At 40.7% G+C, this 26,095-nt stretch overlaps 1 protein-coding gene across 1 annotated transcript in view; it reads left to right on the top strand.

Moving 5' to 3' along the window:
- Window positions 1-26,095, top strand: part of atg7 (ATG7 autophagy related 7 homolog (S. cerevisiae)) — a 44,570-nt gene that overhangs the window by 9,087 nt on the left and 9,388 nt on the right. Inside the window, exons 11-16 of the mRNA XM_019892400.1 lie at window positions 201-399; window positions 999-1,238; window positions 2,734-2,849; window positions 3,729-3,804; window positions 6,302-6,382; window positions 10,906-11,028. Coding sequence (XP_019747959.1) covers window positions 201-399; window positions 999-1,238; window positions 2,734-2,849; window positions 3,729-3,804; window positions 6,302-6,382; window positions 10,906-11,028 — 835 coding nt within the window. The remainder of the gene's footprint in view (window positions 1-200; window positions 400-998; window positions 1,239-2,733; window positions 2,850-3,728; window positions 3,805-6,301; window positions 6,383-10,905; window positions 11,029-26,095) is intronic.

Here is a 26,095-nt window from a genome sequence, read left to right as displayed (position 1 = left end):
CACACGTTAGGGGTTTTCCACCTACATTAAACCAAAAAAAAAAAAAAAAAAAAAAAAAAATCGACTTTTGACCATGTCATCATAATGGCTAAATATGTGTAGGTCCAATCTCAAATACAGTCCACCTAAAGAAGAATGAGCTCAGCTTGTTACATGTTCAATCACTCTGCCCCGTCCTCATATTTTCATCCTTCATCCTGACAGAATGCAGAGGGCTTCAACATGAGCATTCCCATGCCGGGCCACCCGGTGAATTTCTCCCACGCCACTCTGGCCCAGGCCCAGAAGGATGTGGAGCAGCTGGAGAAGCTCATCTCCGAACACGATGTGGTCTTCTTACTAATGGATACAAGAGAGAGCCGCTGGCTGCCCACCGTGATCGCCGGGAGTAAGAGGAAGGTGAGGATGGAACATTGTTATGATGGCGGTATCGTAGGTGGCTTAATTTCATGTCATCATACTGCAGGTGAGGTCTCCTCCCTCATCTGAAAAAACATCGAACAAGATCTTTTTTTCCAAGCAAATTAGTAGCAGATTAGTACTATTATTATTTTTGTTTTTATTTAATTCTCGTGTGTTATGTTTTATCTTTATTTATTTTGAGCACTTTGTTTCAGCTGCAATTGTGTTTTAAAGTAGTCAAAATTATGTCACTTTTGGACATTGGTTTTCATCCTTGCTCTTACACAACTCTTCCAGGCAGCTTTTGTCTCAATGCAATCCTATACTGTCATGGAAACCAGTATTTAGAATGGAGCCGAGAGAGATTCTTTCATCCACCCAGTCAAAATAAAATGTAGTGTATGAATGAACTAAATAATGAACCTTTTCAGGGACAGCGTTTACTACAGTGGACAGCTTATCATGTTATCAGGTTACAGGGTGCCTGAAAGGGTTAAAATTAATGTCTTTGTGCCCATGATGAGTTGATGTAAACATTTGCCCACAATTCTACTTCAAAAGCTGCTTCACAAATTGTCATCTGTCCCTTTTGGAAGCTGGTGGTCAACGCTGCTCTCGGCTTTGACACATTCGTGGTGATGCGCCACGGCCTGAAGAAAGTTCGCCAAAATGCCGGTGGCGACGCGGACTCCTCCCCTTCCTGTTCTTCTGCATCGTCATCGTCCTCCACGCCAGCCGGCTCCACGTCTTCTGTGCCGGCATCGTCCCTGTTTTCCAACATTCCCGGACACAAGCTGGGCTGCTACTTTTGCAACGACGTTGTGGCACCAGGAGATGTAAGAGTCTGTAGCACGTACATGTACATTTCCTATTTAATAGGTCCTTTAACTCATTCAGTACCAGCCAATTCTGGACCAAGTCTGAAAAGACGTTTAAAAACGTCTTTGGGAGTGAATGAGTTAATTATCATCACCCATTTTGGCTTATTGACGTTTTCTTCTGCTTTTTAAAAATCTTTTTTTTTTTTTTTTTTAAATTTTAAACGCACATTGCTATTCAACATCCATAACTGCATGTACTTGTCATTTCAGTATCGAGATGTGACATTCTGCTGCATGCCATGAATGCTATTGCTCATTTCCACAGTGCGGGAGTAACAAAGGTTATCTTAAATTGAAAAATGAGTCCCATCTGGCGGAAAATCATAAGAATCAAGCTCCACTATTCGCTAATTTAAATTTTAACATGAAAGGTTGGATAACTAATGTCATGAGGCACACATGTCAGTTATATGTAGCTCTACACGTTGGGCTATTTGAACGAGCAGAAATGTATTCTGGAAAATTCAACCTGTATTTATTCAACGCAGCCAAAATGGTTTGGAAAAAAATCATTGTCACATGTTCCTATGAATGTCTAAAGGATTGAAATGGTAATAATAATTGTCTATAATAATACGTTTTTGCCAGATATGCGGCGACTCTTTTGCAAATCTCAAGTAGCTTTACAGAAAAGGAGTTTTGTTCTGCTAGCCCTCAAAACACAGAATTCATTGACCTTGACAGGCAGCTGATTTAATCGAAATACAAGCACATTGTGTTTTTGGGAAATTGCCAGGCCACATGTAGTGCGACCTGTGGAACATTTCCCTGTGTGGGCTTATTATCATGACCATGTGTAGTCAGGTTACTCTATTTGAAACATCTCACAGAATGTCTTCATCTTTTCTTTTCTTTTTTCTCCTCTAATGCTTTCTTTTATGCATTTCCTCCCACACAACATATCAGTGTGAGTCATTTTAGAGATCTTATTCATGAGGTATTGAAAGTTGCACACAATTGGAACAGTCATTCAGCAGCCCTCCGCCCCCTGCTATGATCAGGATATGGATTTTTTTATTTTTTTTTAAATCAACGGCCCCCATGCTACCGGTAAATGCCGAATGATATATTGTTGCTTTTTAAAGCATGCATGTGCCTGTGCCGTGGCTGACTTTCTAAAATTTATTTTATGGGTACATTCTTGTCATTCTGTGTATGTTGATGTATTTCTATTTTACATTGTGACAATGTATAACTGGCGAGGTTGCATTCATTATGGGAAGTGTACATTGCGTGGCCACATGTGTCAGGAAACTTACCAATACGCTACACTTTGTTTATGTAAATCTTTGCAAGTGTTTTACATTTTGAAATGATCACTTCTTCAACATTCATAAGAAATCACAATGTCCCATAACATGTACAATCTAATAGAAACAAATGTCAGAAAACAACTTCTTAATTTTGGTGATTAACCTTTCAGTATTTTTTTTTTTCTGAAATAAAACAGTCAACCCGGGATCGGACTCTGGACCAGCAGTGCACCGTAAGCCGACCGGGCCTGGCCATGATTGCGGGTGCTTTGGCGGTGGAGATGATGGTGTCCATTTTGCAACATAGTGAAGGGTGAGCACAGTTGCCACAGCAACGTTATCCTGACTGAGCGAACGTGATGACAGCCGTGTATTAATGGAATTGGCCTGTTCAATGGCGAAATGTTAATACCACATATGAATTGAAATACCAGCTCTTTCCAGATCTTGTGATGAGTTTATTAATATATATTATTTTAGATCGGGTTTTTTGGATTATTCCATATTTTTATATTATTATAAAATACATATATATATATATATATATATATATATATATATATATATTTAATTTATACAAATTATTCCAGAATTTATATTATTCTATATTTTTAGGTGAAATTTTTGAAGGATTTTCAAGGGTTGGTATTTCCCAATAGGTGGAGTAACTTCCCCTTTAATAATATCTCAACTTGTGTCAACATTGGGCTGCAACAACACTGAAGTAAACAAGTAAATGATGTTCCAAATATTAAATGTAATATATGGGCCAGTGTGAAAAAATAAAAATCTCGCTATGGTGTGAATTCCATAGTGGGGGCAGTTATTTTATTTTTATTTTTTTTAATTTTTGTAATAAGTAAATGCATGCAAGGTGTGATAAGGCAACTATTTTCTGGCATGACGTTATTAGTCGCCACGTAGCCGCCTTTTCAGTCTTGTCCAGAAAAAAACATAATCTCCATGACTGTACTGCAATGTTGTTTTTGGACTTGTAACCATGGTTACCCATTACAGCTGCAAACTTCAACTTGTCAAATGTGTGGGTTTTACTTTTCTGATGCTTTGTTGACTGCAAGGGCTCATGACCTTGTGTTCATTAGTGCTGTTTTTCTCCATCTATTTGATGCAAATTGCTCATGATCCCCGCATGGCATTCACATGAAGGATGTCACCTTGTGTTCAAACACAGAGGCTACGCTGTGGCCAGCAGCAGCGACGACCGAATGAACGAACCTCCCACGTCGCTCGGCCTGGTTCCCCATCAGGTAACAAGGACTCACTTTTCCTCCATGATGCACTATTCAAGACAGCATGTTGCTTTAAGATGCGTCAACTAAAGCTACATTGACTCTCAATGATGACCCCCGACAGTACTTTGAACTCCAACCACATTCAGGAAAACGGTGAAACCTCCAAAACTGAAAATCTGTATTGTTAAATCTTGATTAACCGTACCGAGGTGATCGTGTAGCTGTCAACAAGTATAAGGACATGTTGAGAGTGTCTTTTAATAAAACACAATTTTAATAGATTACAATTTTGAATACTACAAGAATTTATTCAGCATTTTATGAAACTTTTTTTACGTTACGTGGTCAAAGCTGTAAGGGTCTGGGGAGGGGGCTGAAGTCGTATTTGTAGAAGAATGAAGATGTAATTTTAGTTTTAATTTTTTTGTTTCAGAAAAAAACAAAACCAAATAGAACTGCTCAATTTTTTAAAATGCCTCATTGACCTGTATTGGAAGAATTAAAAAAAAAAAAGTACTTAAATGTTGGCATTCAAACATTTCTAAAAGTTTAACCGCAAATGCGTTGTACTGAAAAGTTACATACAACCAAATTGTACTCAACACAAAAAAATGAAGCAACTATGACATGCCAAGTTTGATCTTTTAAATCAGTAATTCTTCCACGTACCACTGGAGCCAGCCAGCCTTCCGCTCGTGCTGCTTGCGCCACGCTTTAAAAATCCCTGGGTGCAGTGTATTAACGTTTACTCTGCAAAATTAATTTGTGTAGGAAATTGATACTTCATCAAATCTTTTTCTTATCAGACACGCTCCGATGTCGCAGTCAGTGCAATTATGTGCTCATGGGTATCATTTAACCTCTCCTTAAGGTACCTTTTTATTGTTCCCATTTGATGAACATAATGTTGTGACCACCACATGCGCACCGCGTGTTTGATAAATGTATTTTGGCAAAGATCAACTTGCTGCCATGGCGGTTGCCATAGAAATACCAGCAGTTCCTTCAGCCAAGTGCTGCATTGTACTGTTTGTACTGTGCATGTGTGCAAGTCTTTTATAGATCAGTGTTTTAAAAGAGCACTATTCTCTGATCTGATGACACGTCATATTGTTGTTTTGTTTTTGTTTAGTCAGACACCAACTGACAAATATGCACAAAGCAATTTCACAGATTGCATTATAATTATTCATTAGATATCCTTTGTAAACGAAACACTTATGACAAGTTGATTACGTGTGTATGTAGACAGCAAGCTGTGCTCCTTTGCAACTATTTCAGGTGTTAACTCTCTCACATGACATTTGCATCGTCATCATCATCTTGATCACTTTGTGTTCATCACACTGACAAGTTCTGCCATTTGCTCGACACATCTGCTGCTCATGATGTTCAGCGTGAATGAAGAGGGTATGAAAATGTGCAGCCGTGTGTGTTTTGGATAGGTGATGATTAGGATGACGTGATGTGGTGAATATTTACAACCTTTTTTTCCCTCTGGGAATAAAAGTTACAGTATGCCACTGCAACGCGAAAAGTAGCTCCGGTTTTGTAATGTTGCGGTGACCACTTGTGGCCGAGGGAAGAAACTACACGTCATGTGATTTGTGGATGAAGGAAACTATTTCACATGATGAAAGGAGTCTCCTCAAATCATTATTTGACATTATGAATTTGTGATATAAAATGACTTTATTCTTTATTGTGAAATTTCTATTTTGACTTTGTTCTCAGAATTTCTTTTTCTGATAAAAGCAACAACTTCATTGTAAAATCACATCTTTATTTTAATCAAATGTTTACTTGACCGGTCAAACTACTTTTTAATCTAAAATTATTTATATAACTGTCACTTTTTCCCCCCTCGGGAACATTATTTTAGTATTTATAATTCATTCTCAAAAGTGTCCATTTCTTTTTATTCTCATGAATGAAACCTTGATACAACTTAAATTTCTTTTTCTTGTCTCCTTGTAAAATTTTAACTTGATCAAAAATGTAGTTTCCCCTCATGGAATTGTCTTCATTCTTTAAAATTACCATTTTATTGTAAAATGATATATGCATTTACATCATTACTCTCAAATGTACTCTCTGCACTTATTCTTGGCAGGGGCACGTTTAATTTCAATATTCTAAACGGCTGAACTCTTTCTTGTAAAAAAATAAATTTTTATTCTCACAAATTACTCTTGAAATCTTTTAACATTTTGACTTAATTCTGAGCATTTTTAAAATTTTTATTTTGACAAAATAAGATTCCTTTATGTCAGGCTGTACAGTGAAATGCTATTCATCTCCCTGCCACCACAGGGCGCCCTGAGCATGTATTTCAACCATGGGACGCACATTAAATTAAAAGCTGCTCCAGAGGCCTTCAAGTGGCAGATTTATGGCTTGGCTAAATATATCAGTGACATTTTAACAGGAGTTGCGTGGATAAAAATGTAATGCGTTTTGATATGTTTAGAATGTCAGTAGGTTGTTTAGTTTTTGATGCTTTTCTCCTCAGATCCGCGGCTTCCTCTCCAGATTCGACAACGTCCTGCCTGCCAGCCTGGCCTTTGACAAGTGCACCGCCTGCTCACCTATTGTAAGTAGCACCCCCCCTCCCACCCAAATGCATCTACAACTGAATGTGGTACTACATCAACGCGGTAAGGCACTGTGGGCAGTGTTGTTTTAAAATTGTACCATCAGAGTTAAAGATGGCATGTGACCCAAAATACAGAATTGGGGAGAGGGTGGTTCGTGTTGTCTGTATGTGTGTGTGGAGAGGCTGCTGGGGGGAATTCCCATAATTCCTACTTTCTCGCTGCAAAGTCAGGAGAGCGTATGTTGAAATGTTGCTCCAGGAGGAATAAGAAATGCCAAGAAAAGCTGGAAAATCAATCAGGCAGCAGTTGCTCACTTGTGTCCGTGGCTATAGCAAAAGCTTGTGTGTGTGTGTGTGTGTGTGTGTGTGTGTGTGTGTGTGTGTGTGTGTGTGTGTTTGAGCAATAGTCCTCCATTTGGTCTTTCACAAAGAAGCATTGCGCTATGTTGCATCACACACTGAAGACAACATGAACATGAAGGACCGTGGAAGGAAGGGGTTGACGGATTGATTGCTTCATTCGAACAAACAGAATTAAAAAAAGATATCCACCGGTAACTCCTGCATGAAAGCCTAATATGAAAGCCTGACTGATTGAAACCTTAACTCTTAGCTTCAACCCCTAATTGGAAAATCATAACCTGAAACCCCAATTTGAAAACCTAGCACAGGCTACAAACCTGAAATTAAAACACCAACCCTGGCTTCCAACTCTGTGCCTAACTAAACTTTTAATTTGTAAATCTATCCTTAGTTTGAAAGTTGATCTCTCTTCCTTGAAACCCCAACCCTGTTTTAAAATCCGAACTGTAATTTTGAAACCTCAACCCTGCCTTCAAAACCTAATTTGAAACCTCAACCTTGTTTTGAAACAAAACCTGATTTGAAAAAACCCACACACATATCTTGAAACCCTAATTTACTCAAAACCCTAAACCTGTCTTAAAAGCCTTCACGTATTCAACCTAGCAGACCAGAAAATCAGGTATTTGCCTCATACTACGCCATAAATGTGATCCAATTAGTTTGTGAGATTTGTACATTTGAACACGCTTGGACACGTCTGTAATCAGTCCGCACATCTAGGGGTAAAAACATAAGGCAGCTACGGGCGATTATGGTTTCAAACCGTTTTATGGTGAACCGCGTTGAACTGTATACCGCTGGTAGAAAACGTGGCTCGGGTGTTCAAAGACAGAGACAGTGGGAGGAAGTAAAGGGCTCGCCAAAGTCTTTCTTTTATCCCCCAATCTCAATGCGGTCTTTGTGTATAAAAAGGTCATAAAGCCACAGATCTATCACTTTCATGTGAAGACCCGACTCACAGGGAGGGGGAAGCGGGATAAAAGTTTCTCCACCTTCGTTGCTAAGTGTCTCGTTTCTGTGACTGATGAGATTATTAGCACAGTACAAGCCAGTGTAGTCAAGAACATGACAGAGAGAGAAAAATGGGGTGTTTTCATTTGCTTTAAATCCCACCCACACATTTTCCCCTCCCTGCTTTGCCTTTGAGTCGTCTCTTTTGTCTTCTATCCAGCCAAATTCACATCTCAATCTGCAGTTTTACATTTTTGACTCTTTCCTGCTCCTTCTACACACCCCTTCCCCCTTCCGTTTGTGTGACTAATCAACAACCCCTTCACGCCAGTGTGTGTGTGTGTGTGTGTGTGTGTGTCTGTGTGTGTGTGTCTGTGTGTGTCTGTGTGTCTGTGTGTGGCAGTCAGCTGTGTGCTGCCAGGTCACTATGGAAACAAAACAATTCTGCCCCTGTCTGGACTGAAGCAGTTCCTTTAGAGTTGGGGCTTTTTTCACTGTGTGTGTGTGTGTGTGTGTGTGTGTGTGTGTGTGTGTGTGTGTGTGTGTGTGTGTGTGTGTGTTCGCGCTGACGCACGCACAGCAGAGAGCAGCGGACTATCGACTGCTGAGGCGCGCTTCGCTCAAGTGGCGTCGCTACACGTGCGCGCGTGTGTGCGTGCGCGTGCTTCATTGGGACTGCATGCCAATAAAACTACACGACGCTGAGTAAAACACCACTGACGTGGATTCGTCTAAAATGGTGCCAGACGCCTCTTTGTATGAGCTACTGATGCTAACACCGCCAAATATGATACCTCCATTATTAGATTTCGTAGGGGTTCTCCATGGTTACATTCATATTGGGTCCCATGGCTCGACTCGCTATACAATTCGCTATATAATTCGCTTTTTATTGGCTCCATAAAGGACTATTTTGAGTACAGATATTCCAAGCATTTCGTGCCATACAGTGAGTTATATGGATGACATAAACCTCCACTGGCTGTTGATTGGCTGAACGGATTTGAACATGTCAGAATATGGCTGAAAATGGAAAGTATCAGCACACATTCATTGAGTTATGAGTGACCCAATGTAGTTTTTCCAGATAATTAGAACATTTTTACTGCGTTAGCATAGATTAGTCATTGACTACAGAGCAACTAGCAACTTCAGGTCATGCTGCCACCATAGGAACGGAAGTCTGACATAAACTAAACATTGTTGTTTGAAAGTATCAGAGATATGGTAATGCTGTGGCTTCGTATTTCCAATCCACTGTGGTCCAGTTTTGAAGTGGAAAGCCGACCCACCCCAAACCTGAGTACATCTTGACTGTGTACTTGCTAGGTACTAATCCAATTGACTCCTGTTGGTATCAGTAGTGTGCCTTTCAAACTGTTGTTGACCGTCAAAACAGGTCAAGGAGAAGACGTTTCAGCCCGTGAATAATAAAAGCAGCGCTAACAACAAAGCTAACAAGCGTTGCTACACTGATGGGAAAATGTCTCCGAATTTGCATCTCTGTTGTACGGGAAGATTTCAACGTGGACCCCTATTTGGGGTTAAAACATACTTGATTTGCAGGGTCCATTTAGAGCTTCAGCTCTCGATGCTGCAGTGTAGTACTTCACAGTCTCCACTTGGGGTCGTCTGTTTACTCGCAGTCCTCAGTTTCCTCTTGATTAAAATGGATCTCATGGAGCATGCACCCTACTGCTTTGTTAACCTTCCTTAATGGACATTTTATTATACAGTACAGCTCTATTTCCAAAAGATGACATCAATAAAACAGATCATGCGTTAAATTGCTTTAAAAAAATAATAATAATTTGGTTCATTTTTGACCAATGAACTCAACACCCTGTATTTAAAGCGTCTCGCATCACATTGTTGTTTATGGCCGTTCACTTCCTGTGTTCTTCTGAAATGCGCTTAGGCCTGAGTGGTTACTTAATAAGTCACAGCATGGTTTGTGTGCGTATGTCTGTTTTTTAAAGCAAGCAGCAAATGTGCCGTGGAGACCGTAGATACATTAACACGGGCAGTCAAAGCCACTGAGTCACTGGGAGGTGTTTACTCGTCGCCTACAAAAAAAAGATCAGACCACAGCAGACCCGCCAATCGTGGGCCGCTGAACAGAAAGCGTGACGTTGAACTTGAGAGGGGAAAGTATTCAGGGTAAACACAATTTAGGGCTTAGCTTCCGTTATCATTTAATAGACACTGCAGCTAAGAGAGCGTCTAGTCAGCAGGAAAACCTCCCATTGGGTGAAGTCGATAATTAAAATAGCAACACTGGATAGTTAAGGTGCCATTTAAAGGGACTGATCTGTGGCTAATCCTTATTTGAACCCCCCCCCTCCACCCCTATTAAAAAAGTGCCCTCTTAAAAGTATTAAAATCACATTCTGTTCCCTACTCAATGTCAACATCAATAGAATACATTTTGCCATATACACATGTGGACATAATTGTTGGTATCCTTCTGTGAAAGGAAAACCCTCAGTGGTTACAGAAATTACTTGAATTTGACAAATGTAATTACAAATATTTTGTGAAAATGAACCAATGAAAGTCAGACATTGCTTTTGAATTGTGGTTCAACAGAACTATTTCAAAAAAAAAAAAAACCTCACGAAACGGCAGCAGGTCTGGGCAAAAATAATGGTAGCTCATGAACACATTGAAAATAATTGGACCATAGAGACAAGTTCATTTTAGGTCTGTCCTCTAATTAGCATCACAAGTGTCTTCAAACTTGTAATCAGTCAAATCGGCCGATGAAAAGAGTGACAAGTACCTCACAGGGTGTGTACCAATCAAAACATGGACCAGAGGAAGCAAAGGGGAGAGTCTTCTCAGGGGATTATAAAGGAAATTATAGACTAGCATGTTGAAGGAAAAGACTATAAAACCATCTCCAAGTAGCTTCGATGTTTAGGTGACTACATGTTGTCCACTTGTGTACGAAGTAAATCTAAATTGTAGTCATCATTTTACTTACAAATTATTTTACTGTCATTTGCTACAAAAAAATTTAACATTTCTTTTCAGGTTTTTTGTTGTTTTTGGGGTGTCTGGAACAGATTATTTAAATTTCAATTTATTTTAAAGTTGATAAGAGAGATACAAGTAATTGAGTCCTAAGCTTAGTCATAAAACAAATTAAACTCACAACTTCTTACATTGATATTTACATTGTGTGTTTCTCTTTTGTTTAGGTCCTGGACCATTATGAAAGGGAAGGCTTCCACTTCCTGTCCAAAGTGTTTAACTCTTCACACTCCTTCTTGGAGGACCTTACAGGATTGACATTGTTACACCAGGAGACCCAAGCAGCAGAGGTAAAACACAGTTTCAGACTCTCACCATAAAGTTGCTAAGTGGTCCCTGCATCACCATCAGTGAATTCCACGTTGAGATCAATCGTATTTGGACTAAACAGAGGAGAGCAGGATCACTGCTGTTGTCTCTGTCTCCCCTGGTGCCCTTGGAAGGGTTAAATATTAAATATAAGCAGTTGGAAAGAATTTGAGGTCAAGGCACTCAACGTGGATAATGTAAATGTAAAAAGGCTTTATTTATAGTGCTCAGAATTTAAAAAAAATACAAAACCCTTTTATAGGTAATGTCAAACTAACATAAAATTAAGAGAATTACACAAATATTTACAACCAAATTATGTTACTGCAAGAACAGACCCCGTTAGCTTAAGTGAACTTTTTCACTCCCATTGATGTGCTAACAATTAGCATCGATAATCATGCTTTTACAACAATTTTACATACGTTTTATAGACATACATTTGAACTTTTCTTTATCAACCTAATCTCTCTGCCCAATTATACTTTTTACACTCTCAGTGCCTCTTTCAGGCAAAAACCTTTCCAAATGTGTTGTATGTGACTCCATAAAATGACAGCCAGCTTCAAAGGAAGATATAGCTGCGTTGCCTCACCCTGTCGTTGTGACAACAACACACAGTATATATGCGACCGTGGAAATGAGCGGTGTAAAGTTCCGAGAAACATCCCAGAATACTCGCCGGTGGAATATGAGTGTTTTTCCTCAAGACTCCCCTCTGACTTGAGACAGAGGGGCAGACCGAAATAGGGGGGTTGGGAACAGGTCCTGCCAAGATGTGGGAAAATCCCATGCACTTCCTCCCCGACTCCTACTCATAACACGCAGGAGGAGGAAGAGGTCGAGTGAAGAAAGGAGGGGAAAAGATAACAGTGAAAGAGAAAAAAGAAAGGATGTTTAAAGAACCTTTTTCTCCTCCATCCTCCTGGGGACACCTTCTCTCCTTCTGCTGCTATCTATCTCGTTGCTGTTTTATGAGAGTGCCTTTGAAAGTCTCCGTGGCCTAATCTGGCCCTCTTCAATCAGAGGACGAAGCGATTGTTTTTCAGCCCACAAGCGCCGCAAGTCTTTTCCGGTAAACACATTAGCCAAATTCGTGGAACTTGAGAACAAATTTGGCTTATTTTAGTCCATTCCACTAAGGGCCATTCCCTAACTTCCTCTGAAACAACGTCTTATGTCGTGTAGGACACACGTGCCGAATCTATGACACGGCTTTTTTTTTTTAAATTGTTGAGTTCCTTTTCGGTGTTCAAAATAATAGCCGTGTATTTAAAGAAGTAGTCAATATCCTGATAAAAGGTTGTCATTTTTCCATACACACAAATGTATTGGGCAAAATGACACATTATATTCCAGAAAAAACACGGAGAAACTTATGTTAAATGTGTTGTAGTTTTACAGAAAGTGAAGAACGAGAAATATAGTAGCGTTTTGTTTTCATGTGAATCCCAAAAGTCACGGAACTTTTGGGTTTTGCGAGATATAAGGTCGTTTTGCCGATTTTCTTGCTTTGACTTGCTATCAAAATTCAAGGTATTAGTGCTGGACGCATGGTCAACTCAACTCACTTTGCGACAAGCAGCAGTTTGGCAGTGAACAGTTCTTAAATTTTTTTTTTAAAAAAGCTGTATAATGCCACTCACAGGGTTTCTCTCAAAATATACGTTAAAGAATTTTGCTTGTTGTGTATTTAAAACATCCATAAAGCTTTGTCTTTACTTAATGTCCGCTAAGCTTAATGCTCACACATAAACAGGCTTACGAAAAGTCTATCTGTGGTGGAGTTATCATGCCTTAAGCAACTGAGATGTGAACAGAGACAGTGCATCAACCAATGTAGACTGACAATACGGTATAACACTACTCACAGGCATATATTCTTTATCCCCTGCGAAAAGGAACTATTACTGCAACTTCCCGAGTCATTCTACAGTAGTTGTGAAAGTCTTCTTTGATTGTGTTCGTATAGCTTGTATTATACGGACACCTGAAGTGCCTGCAATGAATGAGACGTGTCAAGAGCATCTGCAAATCCAAGCACCTTAAAGAAGTCTTTAATTAGATTTTCAAAAAATTATGATAATATATTGTTGCGGTTAGCATCTTTTCACATGAGCAGGACAGGAGTGTTACAGTGGTTCGTAAAATATTGCCTTCCCCTACATTAATTAGTAAATGTTTTCTCATGGCCACAGTTTCAGATTATTCGAACATTATTTCCTCTGGGGACAAAAATTGTGTAGGAATCCAAATGAATGGAGTAACGTTCCTTGCGTGGCTCATTTATATCTTAAAAAAGTTCTTAGTATGTGCTCTTATTTTCCTAAAGATGATAGCGAGTGTGAGTAACTTTTCTAAACACTAATGTACGTCACCAGAGGGCTGTAATATGCACTTAGGGCCTATTTCGGGCGAATCGTAACCTGAGAAGTGCTTTTCATGCGGTCACTGCAGGGTTTTTGGGGGAGTTCAAGTTTGGTTAAAGTTTAGACTGAGCGCTCATGTATGTGTGTGTGAGAGTGTGTGAATGGCGCCTTTGTGAGAGCAGTGCCCTCGAGATTAGGTTAGGAGCTCTCAGTAGGATGGAAAATGTGTGCTTTGAATCGTCCGTCTGGCCAGTTAGGCACGTACATTTTCAAAACTTGTTGCATCATTCAGGTTTTTGACAAGAAAAAAAAAAAGTGGCGCTGTCCAAATTGGATTTGGTCTTTGAGTTCATGGTTTGATTTATAGTCACAGCCTTGCTATTGTTGGATCGCACCGCTCGGCAGTAACTGCCTATTAAAGCCAGTGCGCTGACTTTTATATCTTGCGCGCCTTCCTCGTTTTGCCCTTGCGACCGTCATGCTCTTCAAGCTTCTGCTGCCTTAGCTCATGTTACAAGCCTTTTTGTGTTTTTGCCACAGAGAAAAGGGAATTACATTGAAACAGTCGGATGTGAACAAAAGTGTTCTTTAAATTAAAGAGCAGAGGTGGGCAATTTACAACTTTTTGTCATTCGTCATTGCTTCCGTCAGTAAATTTCACGAGTATAGCTCTCATCAATTTGTCAGTTGTTGTGGTCTTTTTCTTTAGCTTCTCCTTCTTCTTGGTTCTTTGGTGGATGACAGCTCTTTGGTGCATACCAAAATCTACTGTACAGGAAATGCAAAACATTCCATTTTTTGGCATAGGAAGCAACCTTGCTTGTATTCAGCCCCGTGAACAAACACACAGAATGGGTTTGGTGTTTCTCTGTCGTCAGCAAAACGGGCATCCGTCATTGGCAGTATGAGATGTCGGTCGCTACTTGACCCGGTAAATAATGATGGACAAAAACCCACCTCCCTCAGTGCTTAGTCCATCAGGTTGCCTTCATTTGTCAATCAGCAACAAAACGGGCGTCCGTTTTTACAGTCAAGCACAAAGTGGTTTACCACAACACCCAAAAAACCCAAGTGACGAAAAAAATGCCACATGCCAAAAGGCCTATGACTGCCACAATACTGGGAAAAAAAGGCACAACACAATATTTCTCAAGCTGGAGTTGTCGTTAGCATATCGGGGTAATAGCATTTCTATGAACGAGCTAGCATAGAAATAGCATTTTTTTTTTAATGGATAATATACAGTGTATATACTTTCTTTAGAGCAAACAAACTTGTGCCTGTTGTTTTTTGACAGTTACAGTTAGATATTTTCTGTGCTGCGCTGTGAATGGCGAGTCTGCATTTCTTTGGACAGCTTCGCGCGTGATCTAATGTCAGCAAGTATGGTCGCATAAAGAAAATAAAGGCACATTCCTACTCTAAAGGATGACAGGTTTAAGGGCCCAAATACTTATGGTTCGCTTTGTTGTTTAGCTTTGTTCCTCGATCTAAAAAAATGGAATTACACTTTATGTATATTCTTTGTATTCTATTCATTCCTTTATGGCTTCATATCTCCTTGGGTATGAGTCACTTTCCCTCGTCATCAGGAAGATGAGTCCTCCATGTTCTATAGTCCATTGCTTTGGTCATTTCCAGTACACTGCCGTTTTGTTTTGATTTGTTTTGTTGTCCATAAATCTCTCTGTCTGTATGTGTGTGGCTATTCCAAACAAGAGGACCCTCACAATACAAGGATCCTTTTTTTCTGCATCCCCCACTTGCAGACTGGCCCTGCCAGTAAGTCACAAGGCCAAACGGCCATGTTGATCTCGGAGAAGACTGTCTTACTTTGTTACTCGGTTTTGTCTGCTGACATGAATTTGCGCTAGCCCCCTTTTGAATACAGTCATCATTTCTTCAAATGAGACAATTTACAGATGTGAACAATACTCGCCTAAATGTGCATTTTTTTATTCAATTTATTTAGCTTTCAATTTATCAGTCAGCTATCCTCGTGATTCCCAACTACTGTGACTTGGCACTTGAATGTGTCGTCTTTACTTTTCCAATTTCACAAATTTTGTTCAACTATTTATGCCAGCGCCGTATAATGGCAGAACAAAAATAATGTTCTTCCATTAGATGCCAGAAGTTACACAAATAAGCTTTTTTGTGACATTTTTTTTCTGTCGTGTGCTGTGAGATTTTTCAAGTCAAGTTTAGTTTTGAGGTACCTGTATTTCTCTCACTGGGCTAAAATACATATTTCCATGCCCATTAAAAAAAAAAAAAAGAGAGAGAGACCAGAATTTCTTTGATAGTACAGTGTCGTGTTTTAATCAGAGTGAATCATTTTTGTTGTCGTCATGGTGACAGTGGATCAACTATAGTGCAGCGGTTACTTTTCAGAGATTTTATTAATTTCTTTACGATGTTCAGTCATTTCATTTTGTGTATTGAGCTTTCACGTTTACTGATGAAAAAGTTAATTTCACTTCACAGCTGTAGAGGGCACCCCTTGTGTTTTGTCGTGATGAGAGTCCTTTAAGTCATTTATCACAAATGATCATATTTTAATCAAATCAAAATAAATCCAGCCTAAACTCTGCTTTTACTGTAAGAGATCACTTATCACCAGATTTGTGTTACTCACTCAGGTACAAAGACAAACTCGCCTTGCTTGTACAGCAACAGTGGACGATAATTTTAATCCGAATGTCAACTTTTGCAATAAGACTTGAACTACTTATTTAGCTTTCACACAAATTTGCTCTTTTCCAAGTTTCTCTCTGGTAGATTTTTAAAAATAAACTTGACATCCCCCTCATGCACATCGAACAGCAATGTTCCCTGCTCTGCCAGTACTTCGGAGACGAGAGGCTGAGAAAAATCCTGTGTCGCTTAAAGCGCCGAATAGAAAAGTGCAATTAATTGTTCTGTTTTCCTATAAGTGTGGATAATTTTCCCCCGAAGTCCCCTGGTACAGTTATGTAACAACAATTTTTGGCTATCATTAAGTCGGCTTCGATGAAAGTTGCATCACTTCCTGCGTCACTTTCTCATCACAAGATATCCAAGGTAATCACCAGATGTGTGTTTGTGTGTACTTGCTTGATAACGCTGTGCCACTAAATCATCAACATGAGCCATTTGCAAATGCCCCCTCAGAGGAGGAGCAGCAGCAGGACACCGGGCCCACCTACACTCACTCCGGTCGCAGCTCCCCAACGTCAAAACACAAGTGCTGACGATAAAGTTGATTTAGTTTTCTTGGCCGTCGACGCTCAAAGGCTCTTCTCTTCCTGTCTCTTCAGCCCACATAAACACACACACACACACACACACACACACACACACACACACACACACACACACACACACACACACACACACACACACACACACACAGCGGCGTCAGAGGGCCCCCGTGTATGTCAGAGCTTTATCCAAACACAGCTACGGTTGCTACATGCAGCAATTATTACCAGATGGGGAAAACACATTAGGGCTGCCTTTTCATTAGCAGCCGACACACACATGCACACTAGATCTTAGTTTTGAATTTCAGATTTTGTCCTTGGATGGTCCTGACTCGCTTGTGTAGCTCGATGCTAACCACAATATTAGAAACAGCTCTCAGTATGATGCAGTGCAAACTACTCCTCTCAAAAGTGAACATTACAGTAATCTGCAACGACCAAGCTTTTCCGCAAATAGTTGGGGAAATAAAAAATGCTAGTAATTGACACCCCACAAAAAAGGTTTATGACTGCCGGTATTCAGGGACGTGCCGGGAACAGAATTCGGGCCGGGAATAGTCGTCGACGGTGGCCGTCACTTGCCGAAAAATAATCATCGACAGTGCGGCCGTCCTAGGTTGAATAGTTGTCGTCGACAGGCCGTCATGCACCGAAACATAGTCGGCGACAGATTGGGGCAGTACTTATCTTTTTATTTTTTTGTATACGTTATTTTGCAGGGATGCACATTGTTTTTTTGTTTGTTTTTTTTTTTTGAGAATTTAGCGCTAGAAGGTTGCTTTATTAGGTTTCATTTTAGTCAGAGTTAAATAAGATAAAAACTGAGGCTTTTCGCATTTGGTTTTAATGTGAACCGAACCGTGTCCTGATTTTCGATGTTTTTCAATGTACTGTGAAACCCCCACTTTATCCATCCATTATCTGATCTGCTTATCCTCACAAGAGACACGGGCGTGCTGGAGACTACCCCAGCAGTCTTCGGGCAGTGGGCGGGGGGGACACCCTGAACTGGTTGCCGGCCAATCGCAGGGCATACATAGACAACCAACCATTCGTGCTCACACTCACACCTGGGGACAATTTAGAGCGTTCAATCAGCCTGCCATGAGTGTTTTTGAAATGCGGGAGGAAACCGGAGTATCCGGAGAAAACCCACACAGGCACGGGGAGAACATGCAAACTCCACAGGAAGGCCGTGGCCAGATTCGAACCCTGGATGTCTGTACTGTGGGGCAGACGTGCTAACCAGTCGGTCACCGTGCCGCCTCTCTTTAACCACGTTTAATTATTCATAATTTTTAGCAACTTGAACTTTATATATGACACGCTTTTGTATTTCTGTATATCACTGAAAAGTGGAGCATGCATGCCATCATCATACTGTATCGTTGCCTCTCAGCATGCGTGTATTTTGGTGTGGTGCGCGTATGCAAACAATGCCATGCCTGCCACGCTATTAATAAATACTCGCAAAGAATGCCTGTCTGCTATGCACAGACATATTTCACCTACCATGCTTCCTTTCTTCACATAGATTCTGCATTCAGGACTATACATAGGGGGTAGGGGTGTCAATCTCCTCCGTCATCCCACACACTAAATTCAGCAGCATTGTCAGTCAGCGCTTGACTTATAACCTGCTTCGCTAACCTGCTCGAAGTTTGCTGTCCTTCCGAGATTGTATTTTTATCTTGAGTGAGACTCCCGTTGCTCGATCCGTCAACTGCTGAGCATTTGCAGCACACAATGGAGGCCATTGTGGAGTGTAATTATATTCCTCTTCTTCCTGGGTGGCTGCTGCATTGAGTTACAACAGGCCTCTCAGTAATACGGAATAGTTTTTCGCTGAAATCTTTTTCACGTTTTAACTATTCCATGATGAGAAGAAAGCCCATTTCACCATAATCGACTCCAGAAAAGATCACGGTATCCTGTTTTCTTGTTGTCAGACAAGATTTTGTAATGTTATAAGAATCTTTTCGAATTCCAATTCTGTGTGTTTGGCTTTTTCTCCCCGGGCCTGCGTGGGTTTTCTCCGGGTACTCCGGTTTCCTCCAACATTCCAAAAACATGCATGGAAGGCTGATTGAACACTAAATTGTCCCTAGGTGTGAGTGTGAGTGTGGATGGTTGTTCGTATCTGTGTGCCCTGCGATTGTCTGGCAACCAGTTCAGGGGGTCCCCCGCCTACTGCCCGAAGACAGCTGGGATCGGCTCCAGCACCCTCCGCGACCCTTGTGAGGATAAGCAGATCGGAAAATGGATGGATGGATACTTTTGATTGGATGGTAACAATTCTATCATCTGTAAAGCAACGCAAAGTAATAACATGGCTTTAATGTAACAGCTTCGCAATCACTCAGATAGAACATTGGCTTGTTTATTCTGGAGAATAGCAGTTGCCATTGCCATGGCAACACTGAATAATCAACTTGATTATGAATATTGGTAATAATTACTGAGGTGTTAGCGAGGGTTGGACATTGGACTAAATTTCTTTGATAGACTTGATGTGGAATATATGTCTAGATCAATACTCCTCTAAACTGGTTAGTAATTATGTTCATTTAGCACAGCATACAATCAAACCAAAATAATTCCTTCCATTGATTTTATTTTTAACCAGAATATGAGACGGTAAGTAGCACGCATTCTGCGTCAGGGCTTAGGTAAGCAATGACGTCATCATTCCTCAGAGTCCCTGGTCTATTATTCAGTCCCTGTCGAGGTATGTAATGCAAACAATTTGGACCTCGCTGAGCTATTTGAAGGCCGAAGCCATCCAATGGTTATTATCGGCCCTGTCCAATAAGAGTATGCATCCCTCTGTCATTTTTCAAAAATCCATCAGCTGCAGCCAGTTTCACTTCCCAATATTACACATTAAATTTCGCGCGCCAGTTATCACAGAGAGTCTGCCTGACAAAAACATGTGACGTATGACATTTTAATTTGAAATAGTCATTTTGGGCTAAATTTGGTTATTTGCAGCAACGAAAGACCAAGACAAATTTGTCCTCCATATTTGGTTTGGTTGAAATTGCCTGATATTGAAAATAGAAACTACAACAGAATCTACTAGATTGAAGGATGATACAAAATTGCAAACTAACAGTTTTTGTCATTGAGAATTAAATCGGGGCGATTATGGCCTTGAAATAAAAGCCCAGTACTAAATATGATTATTATTAGTTGTATTTTTTTAAAGATTTTGTTTCCCATTTGCTTTTAGGAAAAAACAACTGGAAGTGATGTTACTTTTTTTTCTCAGATTTTCTCCAAAGAAGCTTTGAATCAGTTTAACAAAATAAAATGAGCTGTCGAATTCCGTGGCTTTGTTTATCAGTATGCGTTTTGTCTAAGGGTAATCCCGCACCACCTCCAGCTCTCTCATGGTGTTTTCTCAACTTTTTTTCAAAACTTTCTGGCTTGGCACATGTCAGTACCAACACTGCTTTTGTGACACATTCTTTGTGTGACAGCAATGGATCACCACCCCCAAATGTATCCTGATAAATTGATTTAAATAAACCAATGACTATCCCAACCCGATTGTGAAATGATGAAGGTCCTCTAAATGTGTATTTACATGTTTTTGATTGGACAGTGACGTTATAACCATCAGGCGAGAAGACGAAGATGTTTTTAGCTAACTTTATGACCGTACCGTCTATTATTAAGAAATCCATCCATGGGGTTTGTGTCATGAAGGGGTGCGGGTGGAGGGCAGAGGGGACGCATTCGCACCCACAGCAGCTGTGCCTCACCAAAATGGACTCATCCCGAATTACCAATCGTCAATCATAGGGGAGTTATTTTCATAAATAGGACCCTTAAAGCCTTCTTTTCCCTCTCCACACATACAAGGAAACTATGCATCCTATACATGGCTCCTGCTCACTGGCGCCAGTAAGCCCAGTGAGATGTCTTCTTCTGGGCTGGCAGCTGGCTAAAGTCACGGACAGAAAGCCATTCAGAAAGACCCGCTAAATGCAGATGCACCACGAGGCCTAATTTCCATCCCTGTGTGTGTGTATGTATATATATATATATATATATATATGTAAAACAATTGTTTGCAGCTGATAAATCATGCAAAATTCTCATGTAGTCAACTGTAACAAAATTTACTGTCATTCTTCCAAATTGAGACAGTACATCTGGACAGTACGCAGATATCCAACTAATCAATGCAATCAAAGGCCATTGCAAAATAAAACTGAATAGCTTGGACATTGATGTGCAATGCCAAGGTGGTCAAAGTAATGCAAACGCCTTCCTGTACTCCTCTCCAGTAATGACAAAAAAAAACAAAAACATATGTGCTGCCTCCAGAACTAAATGTCATCAGCATGTGAAGAACAGCCTGTGTTCTGTTTCTCTTTCGATTGTTTTTTTTTTTTTTTGTGGGGGGGGGGGGTTCGATAAGCTGAGTGCAGAAATGGTGAGTTTGTTGCGTTGTGTTGGGTTAGGTTCCAATATGAAAGCAAGAACTGGTTTGGAGTCGGCTTCAGGGTAAAAACTGAGAAGTGATGGGAAAACATTGGCTGTATGTAGTGGATGCCTGACACTTTCCCCCAGCTCTTGGAGATCTCACAAACACACACACACACACACACACACACACACACACACACACACACACACACACACACACACACACACACACACACACACACACACACATAGGCCACAATGCCAACTCTTAATCTCTTTCCTCGGGCACTGTTCTGTCCAGCACATGGAGGATAGTGATAGCATCGAGCCCTCGGAAATCGACAATGAAGAACACACACACACACACACACACACACACACACACGCACACACAGATCCAAACATACAGAGACAAGGAGATACACATCTTTGGCATAATTTCCTTGACCGACGTTATCTCGAAAAAAAAGACCATCACATTAATTATCATTTGGCATGAAGTTTTGAGCGCTTTCAAACAAACTTTGAAGAATAAGAGGTGGTATGTTTCAAATGAGAAAATAGGAACAATTGAAGCAGAACAGAGCAGAAGTTGTTTGTTTTCATCCCCCCCAAAAAAACAAAAAAAGATAGCAAAACAGTGTGGTGCCTTGAGGTACGAGTGACCCAGCTTCCTACTTTTTTTGAGATACCGCCATCATTCAGTTGATATTTGTTTTTACTTGAAATATGAGCACTGTGTGATGGCAACTTGGCATCAAGAACAAAGCATCAAAAAAGAGGCTTCATGCTGTTTAATGACACTCAGTTTATTTCCAAACCAGAGAATTAGACATTCTGTATTTTAAAACAACCACACAACTTTGCTTTCAAGTCTACTAACTTAATACTAACATATAATAGAAATGCTATAGAAGGCCTAACAAATACAATGTGGTGCTGTTGTAATGTTTTCAGGAACACAAACGGTGCAGCAACACATATAGATGACAATACAGTCGTCACAGTCATGAAAAATATTTCAGCCATGACTTTTGAACCAGACAAATGGCTGCATCTCATAAGTAACACTTTTCGTTTTCTGACAGCCTGTAATTATCACCTACTCAATTGACTCTTCTGGCCACCTTGACAAGTATTTACGAGACATCCGAGAAGCCAAAAAGCGTAGCAAGTAACACTTTTTGTTCTGGGTAGCCAGACATGCCTCATAGGCAATATTGAAGAGTTTGAGCGCAACATACTACAGTATATCCAACTCGGTTCTTTTGTGAGCAAACTTGGGCTCTTAAGCCCATATTTGAAGTACTTTCCTTCATCTCTTTGCACCGTGAACCGCAATCCTCAGGTGGTGAGTGCTCGTCGAAGTCCCATTGAACGATGACTTATGTGTGTTTTCCTAAGCAATCCCAAATGATGTTTGATTAGTCCCAAAATGGTCGCACAAAGAGTCTTTTGTCGTGGAAAGCTAGCTGCTTGTTTGCTCTTCATCTTCCTTGGTTTAACAGGAACTTTGGAACAGTGTGTGTATGGTTCTCTTCAAGGCCTCGAGATTTTTAGAACAACCCGCTGATGGAACGGCTCACGGGATTTCATAATTTGAGGTTTTGTTGTATGTGTGTGTATTTGTCTGTGCGTGCATGTATTTTTTTTGTTTTGTTTTGTTTTTGTTGGTTTTTTTCATGGGGGTGTCCTAGGCGTTGCTCATTGGACCACACATCATTTGGCTTTTGAGTCACGTCTCTAATTAAACATGGGGCAGGTCTCAACTGGCAACGCTTGCACACACGCCGACCCTTGAAGTTGTTATTGCCATCTGACGCGCTGCACATATACTAATATTGCCCAACCACAGCAGACAAGGGAGGCCTCAAGCTCGTCTGGTCTTTAACATCGCCATTGAAAATGATATTCAATAGAGGGTAGATGTCTACCAAGGTTCACCAATCAAGACAGAATTTCACACCTTCATTGTCTGTTAGCGTTAAGCTAGCAATCTTTCCTAAGGTTTGGTTAAATATGTCATGTGTGACGCCTCCCCTCCATCAGCAGTTGAGTAAGGGCTCATTTGGCCACTGTTTTGCAGAAATATGGTTACATTTGGTCACTAAGATATCCTGTAGAACAAAAAATATTTTCAGGGACCGGCCTTTAAGGCGTGGTGGGTAAATACAACTAAATAATATGATATGACCTGCATGAAAACTGTGATATTTTCTAAACATAATAATAAACACGAATCATGACACGAGGAACGTCCTATCTGGCCGCAATGCTCTCTGGTCACTATGGTAAGAGTCTTTTGTCGTGGAAAGCTAGCTGCTTGTTTGCTCTTCATCTTCCTTGGTTTAACAGGAACTTTGGAACAGTGTGTGTATGGTTCTCTTCAAGGCCTCGAGATTTTTAGAACAACCCGCTGATGGAACGGCTCACGGGATTTCATAATTTGAGGTTTTGTTGTATGTGTGTGTATTTGTCTGTGCGTGCATGTATTTTTTTTGTTTTGTTTTGTTTTTGTTGGTTTTTTCATGGGGGTGTCCTAGGCGTTGCTCATTGGACCACACATCATTTGGCTTTTGAGTCACGTCTCTAATTAAACATGGGGCAGGTCTCAACTGGCAACGCTTGCACACACGCCGACCCTTGAAGTTGTTATTGCCATCTGACGCGCTGCACATATACTACTAATATTGCCCAACCACAGCAGACAAGGGAGGCCTCAAGCTCGTCTGGTCTTTAACATCGCCATTGAAAATGATATTCAATAGAGGGTAGATGTCTACCAAGGTTCACCAATCAAGACAGAATTTCACACCTTCATTGTCTGTTAGCGTTAAGCTAGCAATCTTTCCTAAGGTTTGGTTAAATATGTCATGTGTGACGCCTCCCCTCCATCAGCAGTTGAGTAAGGGCTCATTTGGCCACTGTTTTGCAGAAATATGGTTACATTTGGTCACTAAGATATCCTGTAGAACAAAAAATATTTTCAGGGACCGGCCTTTAAGGCGTGGTGGGTAAATACAACTAAATAATATGATATGACCTGCATGAAAACTGTGATATTTTCTAAACATAATAATAAACACGAATCATGACACGAGGAACGTCCTATCTGGCCGCAATGCTCTCTGGTCACTATGGTAACGTTTAAACGTGCCTTCAAAATAAGATACAGCGTAAATACAAAGTGAATAAAAAATATGACTCGCCATCGCCACATGTTATGCAGATGCGTGGGAATCTCCCGTTGAGATAAATCCGTATTTTAAGTAGGATCCCTCATAGCGTCTATTAAATGTAGCCTTCTTTTGCTTGAAAGTCTCCTGTCTGGGCCTTTTCCCCTTCGCAAAGAAACTTTCCAAAGACGTTTGGTTTTTTTTTACTCATTTTGCTAGCTCCTGGGTTTCATTTTAGCAATAACCGATCACGTGACTGAGAAGCGTGCCGTCAACCGTATGTCACGCTTGACGGATGTAACCGAAGATCTGGTTTCGGTCCGATTCCGAAATAAATAAAAAAGTAAGTTGTTGTGATGTAAGTTATTTATTCTCTCTGTGCGGCCCAGTACCAAATGACCCACAGACCGGTACCGGTCCGCGCCCCGGGGGTTGGGGACCACTGCTGTAGAACAGTTGAAGCTCTTCAGGCCTAAGATCTTGTTCGGGATTCATACCGAAAGTAAATTACACTGGTGAACATTTTTTTTTTTTGCTCCATTTTTTTCATCAGAGAGATGCCAGTAACTTTTCTAGATGAATATTTTGTGCCGATTCCAAATCTGCCCTTGCAAAAACATATGGGAGGGAAAATAATCTGTGCCGTCAAAGCACTGTCAATGAGATTGTGAACTACCTCAAACTCTGCTGTTAGTTTTTGTGCAATCCTGCTCACAGATCAAGATAAAAACTCTTGGGAGGTAAATATTTAGTTTCCAGCTAGGTTGTGAAAATTGTGATGTTGGCGAATGTGACTCAGAAAATGTGTTGATAACCTTCAAGTGTGCAGGAAGTGTGTCAGAGAAGTTACCGGAGGAGTTGGGGGTCTTGATAGGGGGACAGGAAGAGGGACATGGGAACAAGGCAGATTACGAGGTGTGACAATAAAGAAACAAGGCCGTGGCAGTCATACGCTTGTCTCAATGCCAATTGTCGATGTCACCGTGTTGCACAAGAAGCTTTCAGCTATTCTGCTGTATGTTGTTGATTTTTTGTCGCTCTTGTGCCTCTCTTTTGGGCTTTTGTGTAACACGCGGCTGTGACACAACTGGTTAGAAACATTTGTGCCATCTCCATAAGCCTCTTTGCGTGCTGTCGGCCTACCTATTCATTGTGTATTTGGTGACCAGTGATCACCACGGAATCGAGCTTCGCTGGGCACCGCGGAAAGAGGACTTCTGCCGCGACTACAGGGTGCCTCAAATGATCTGTTTGAGAATTTTGCGATATTTTGGTGGACTTAATTACATGTAATGGAATGAGGACAGTGGAGGCCGCCTTAATAAATGTGGTGGTTTGGTCTCCTGAGCTTTTGGGACACATTAGAGATGACATACAGTTTGAGAAGACACTGCTTGCCGCTCAACCCGAAATATACTGGACCTTGAAGCAGTCTTGGCGGAACTGTAGCTCACGTACAAGATTAATAATTCCCACCGAGCCATTAGGAAAGACTGCACCATTCTCTTGTGTTTTACTGCTGCTTGTCTCATCCTCCTCCTTCATAAAATGAGCAAACTCAGGGCTTTCTTTTGTAACAATGAACGCTACATCTTGCAGAGGTGCTCGACTCCTGCTTCTCTATACCAGTAGAAAACGTCTCCATTTTTACTTCCTGGCACGAATTTGTCAGCAGTTCTAAATATGGCCATGCTGACAACCGGGGCGCTGTCGTCATTCCGTGCCACAACGCAACCTTCCACACTGGACGACTGCAGTGTTGAAAGTAGGGCCCAATCGAGATGAAAAAATACTAAGTATTGATTAATCAGCCGATTAAAA

The sequence above is a fragment of the Hippocampus comes genome, unplaced genomic scaffold (genome assembly GCF_001891065.2).
Source record: "Hippocampus comes isolate QL1 unplaced genomic scaffold, H_comes_QL1_v1.1 scaffold137, whole genome shotgun sequence".
In the NCBI taxonomy this organism is placed as follows: Eukaryota; Metazoa; Chordata; class Actinopteri; order Syngnathiformes; family Syngnathidae; genus Hippocampus; species Hippocampus comes.
The sequence above is the reverse complement of the archived record's forward strand: the minus strand, read 5'-3'. Positions and strand labels throughout refer to the sequence as shown.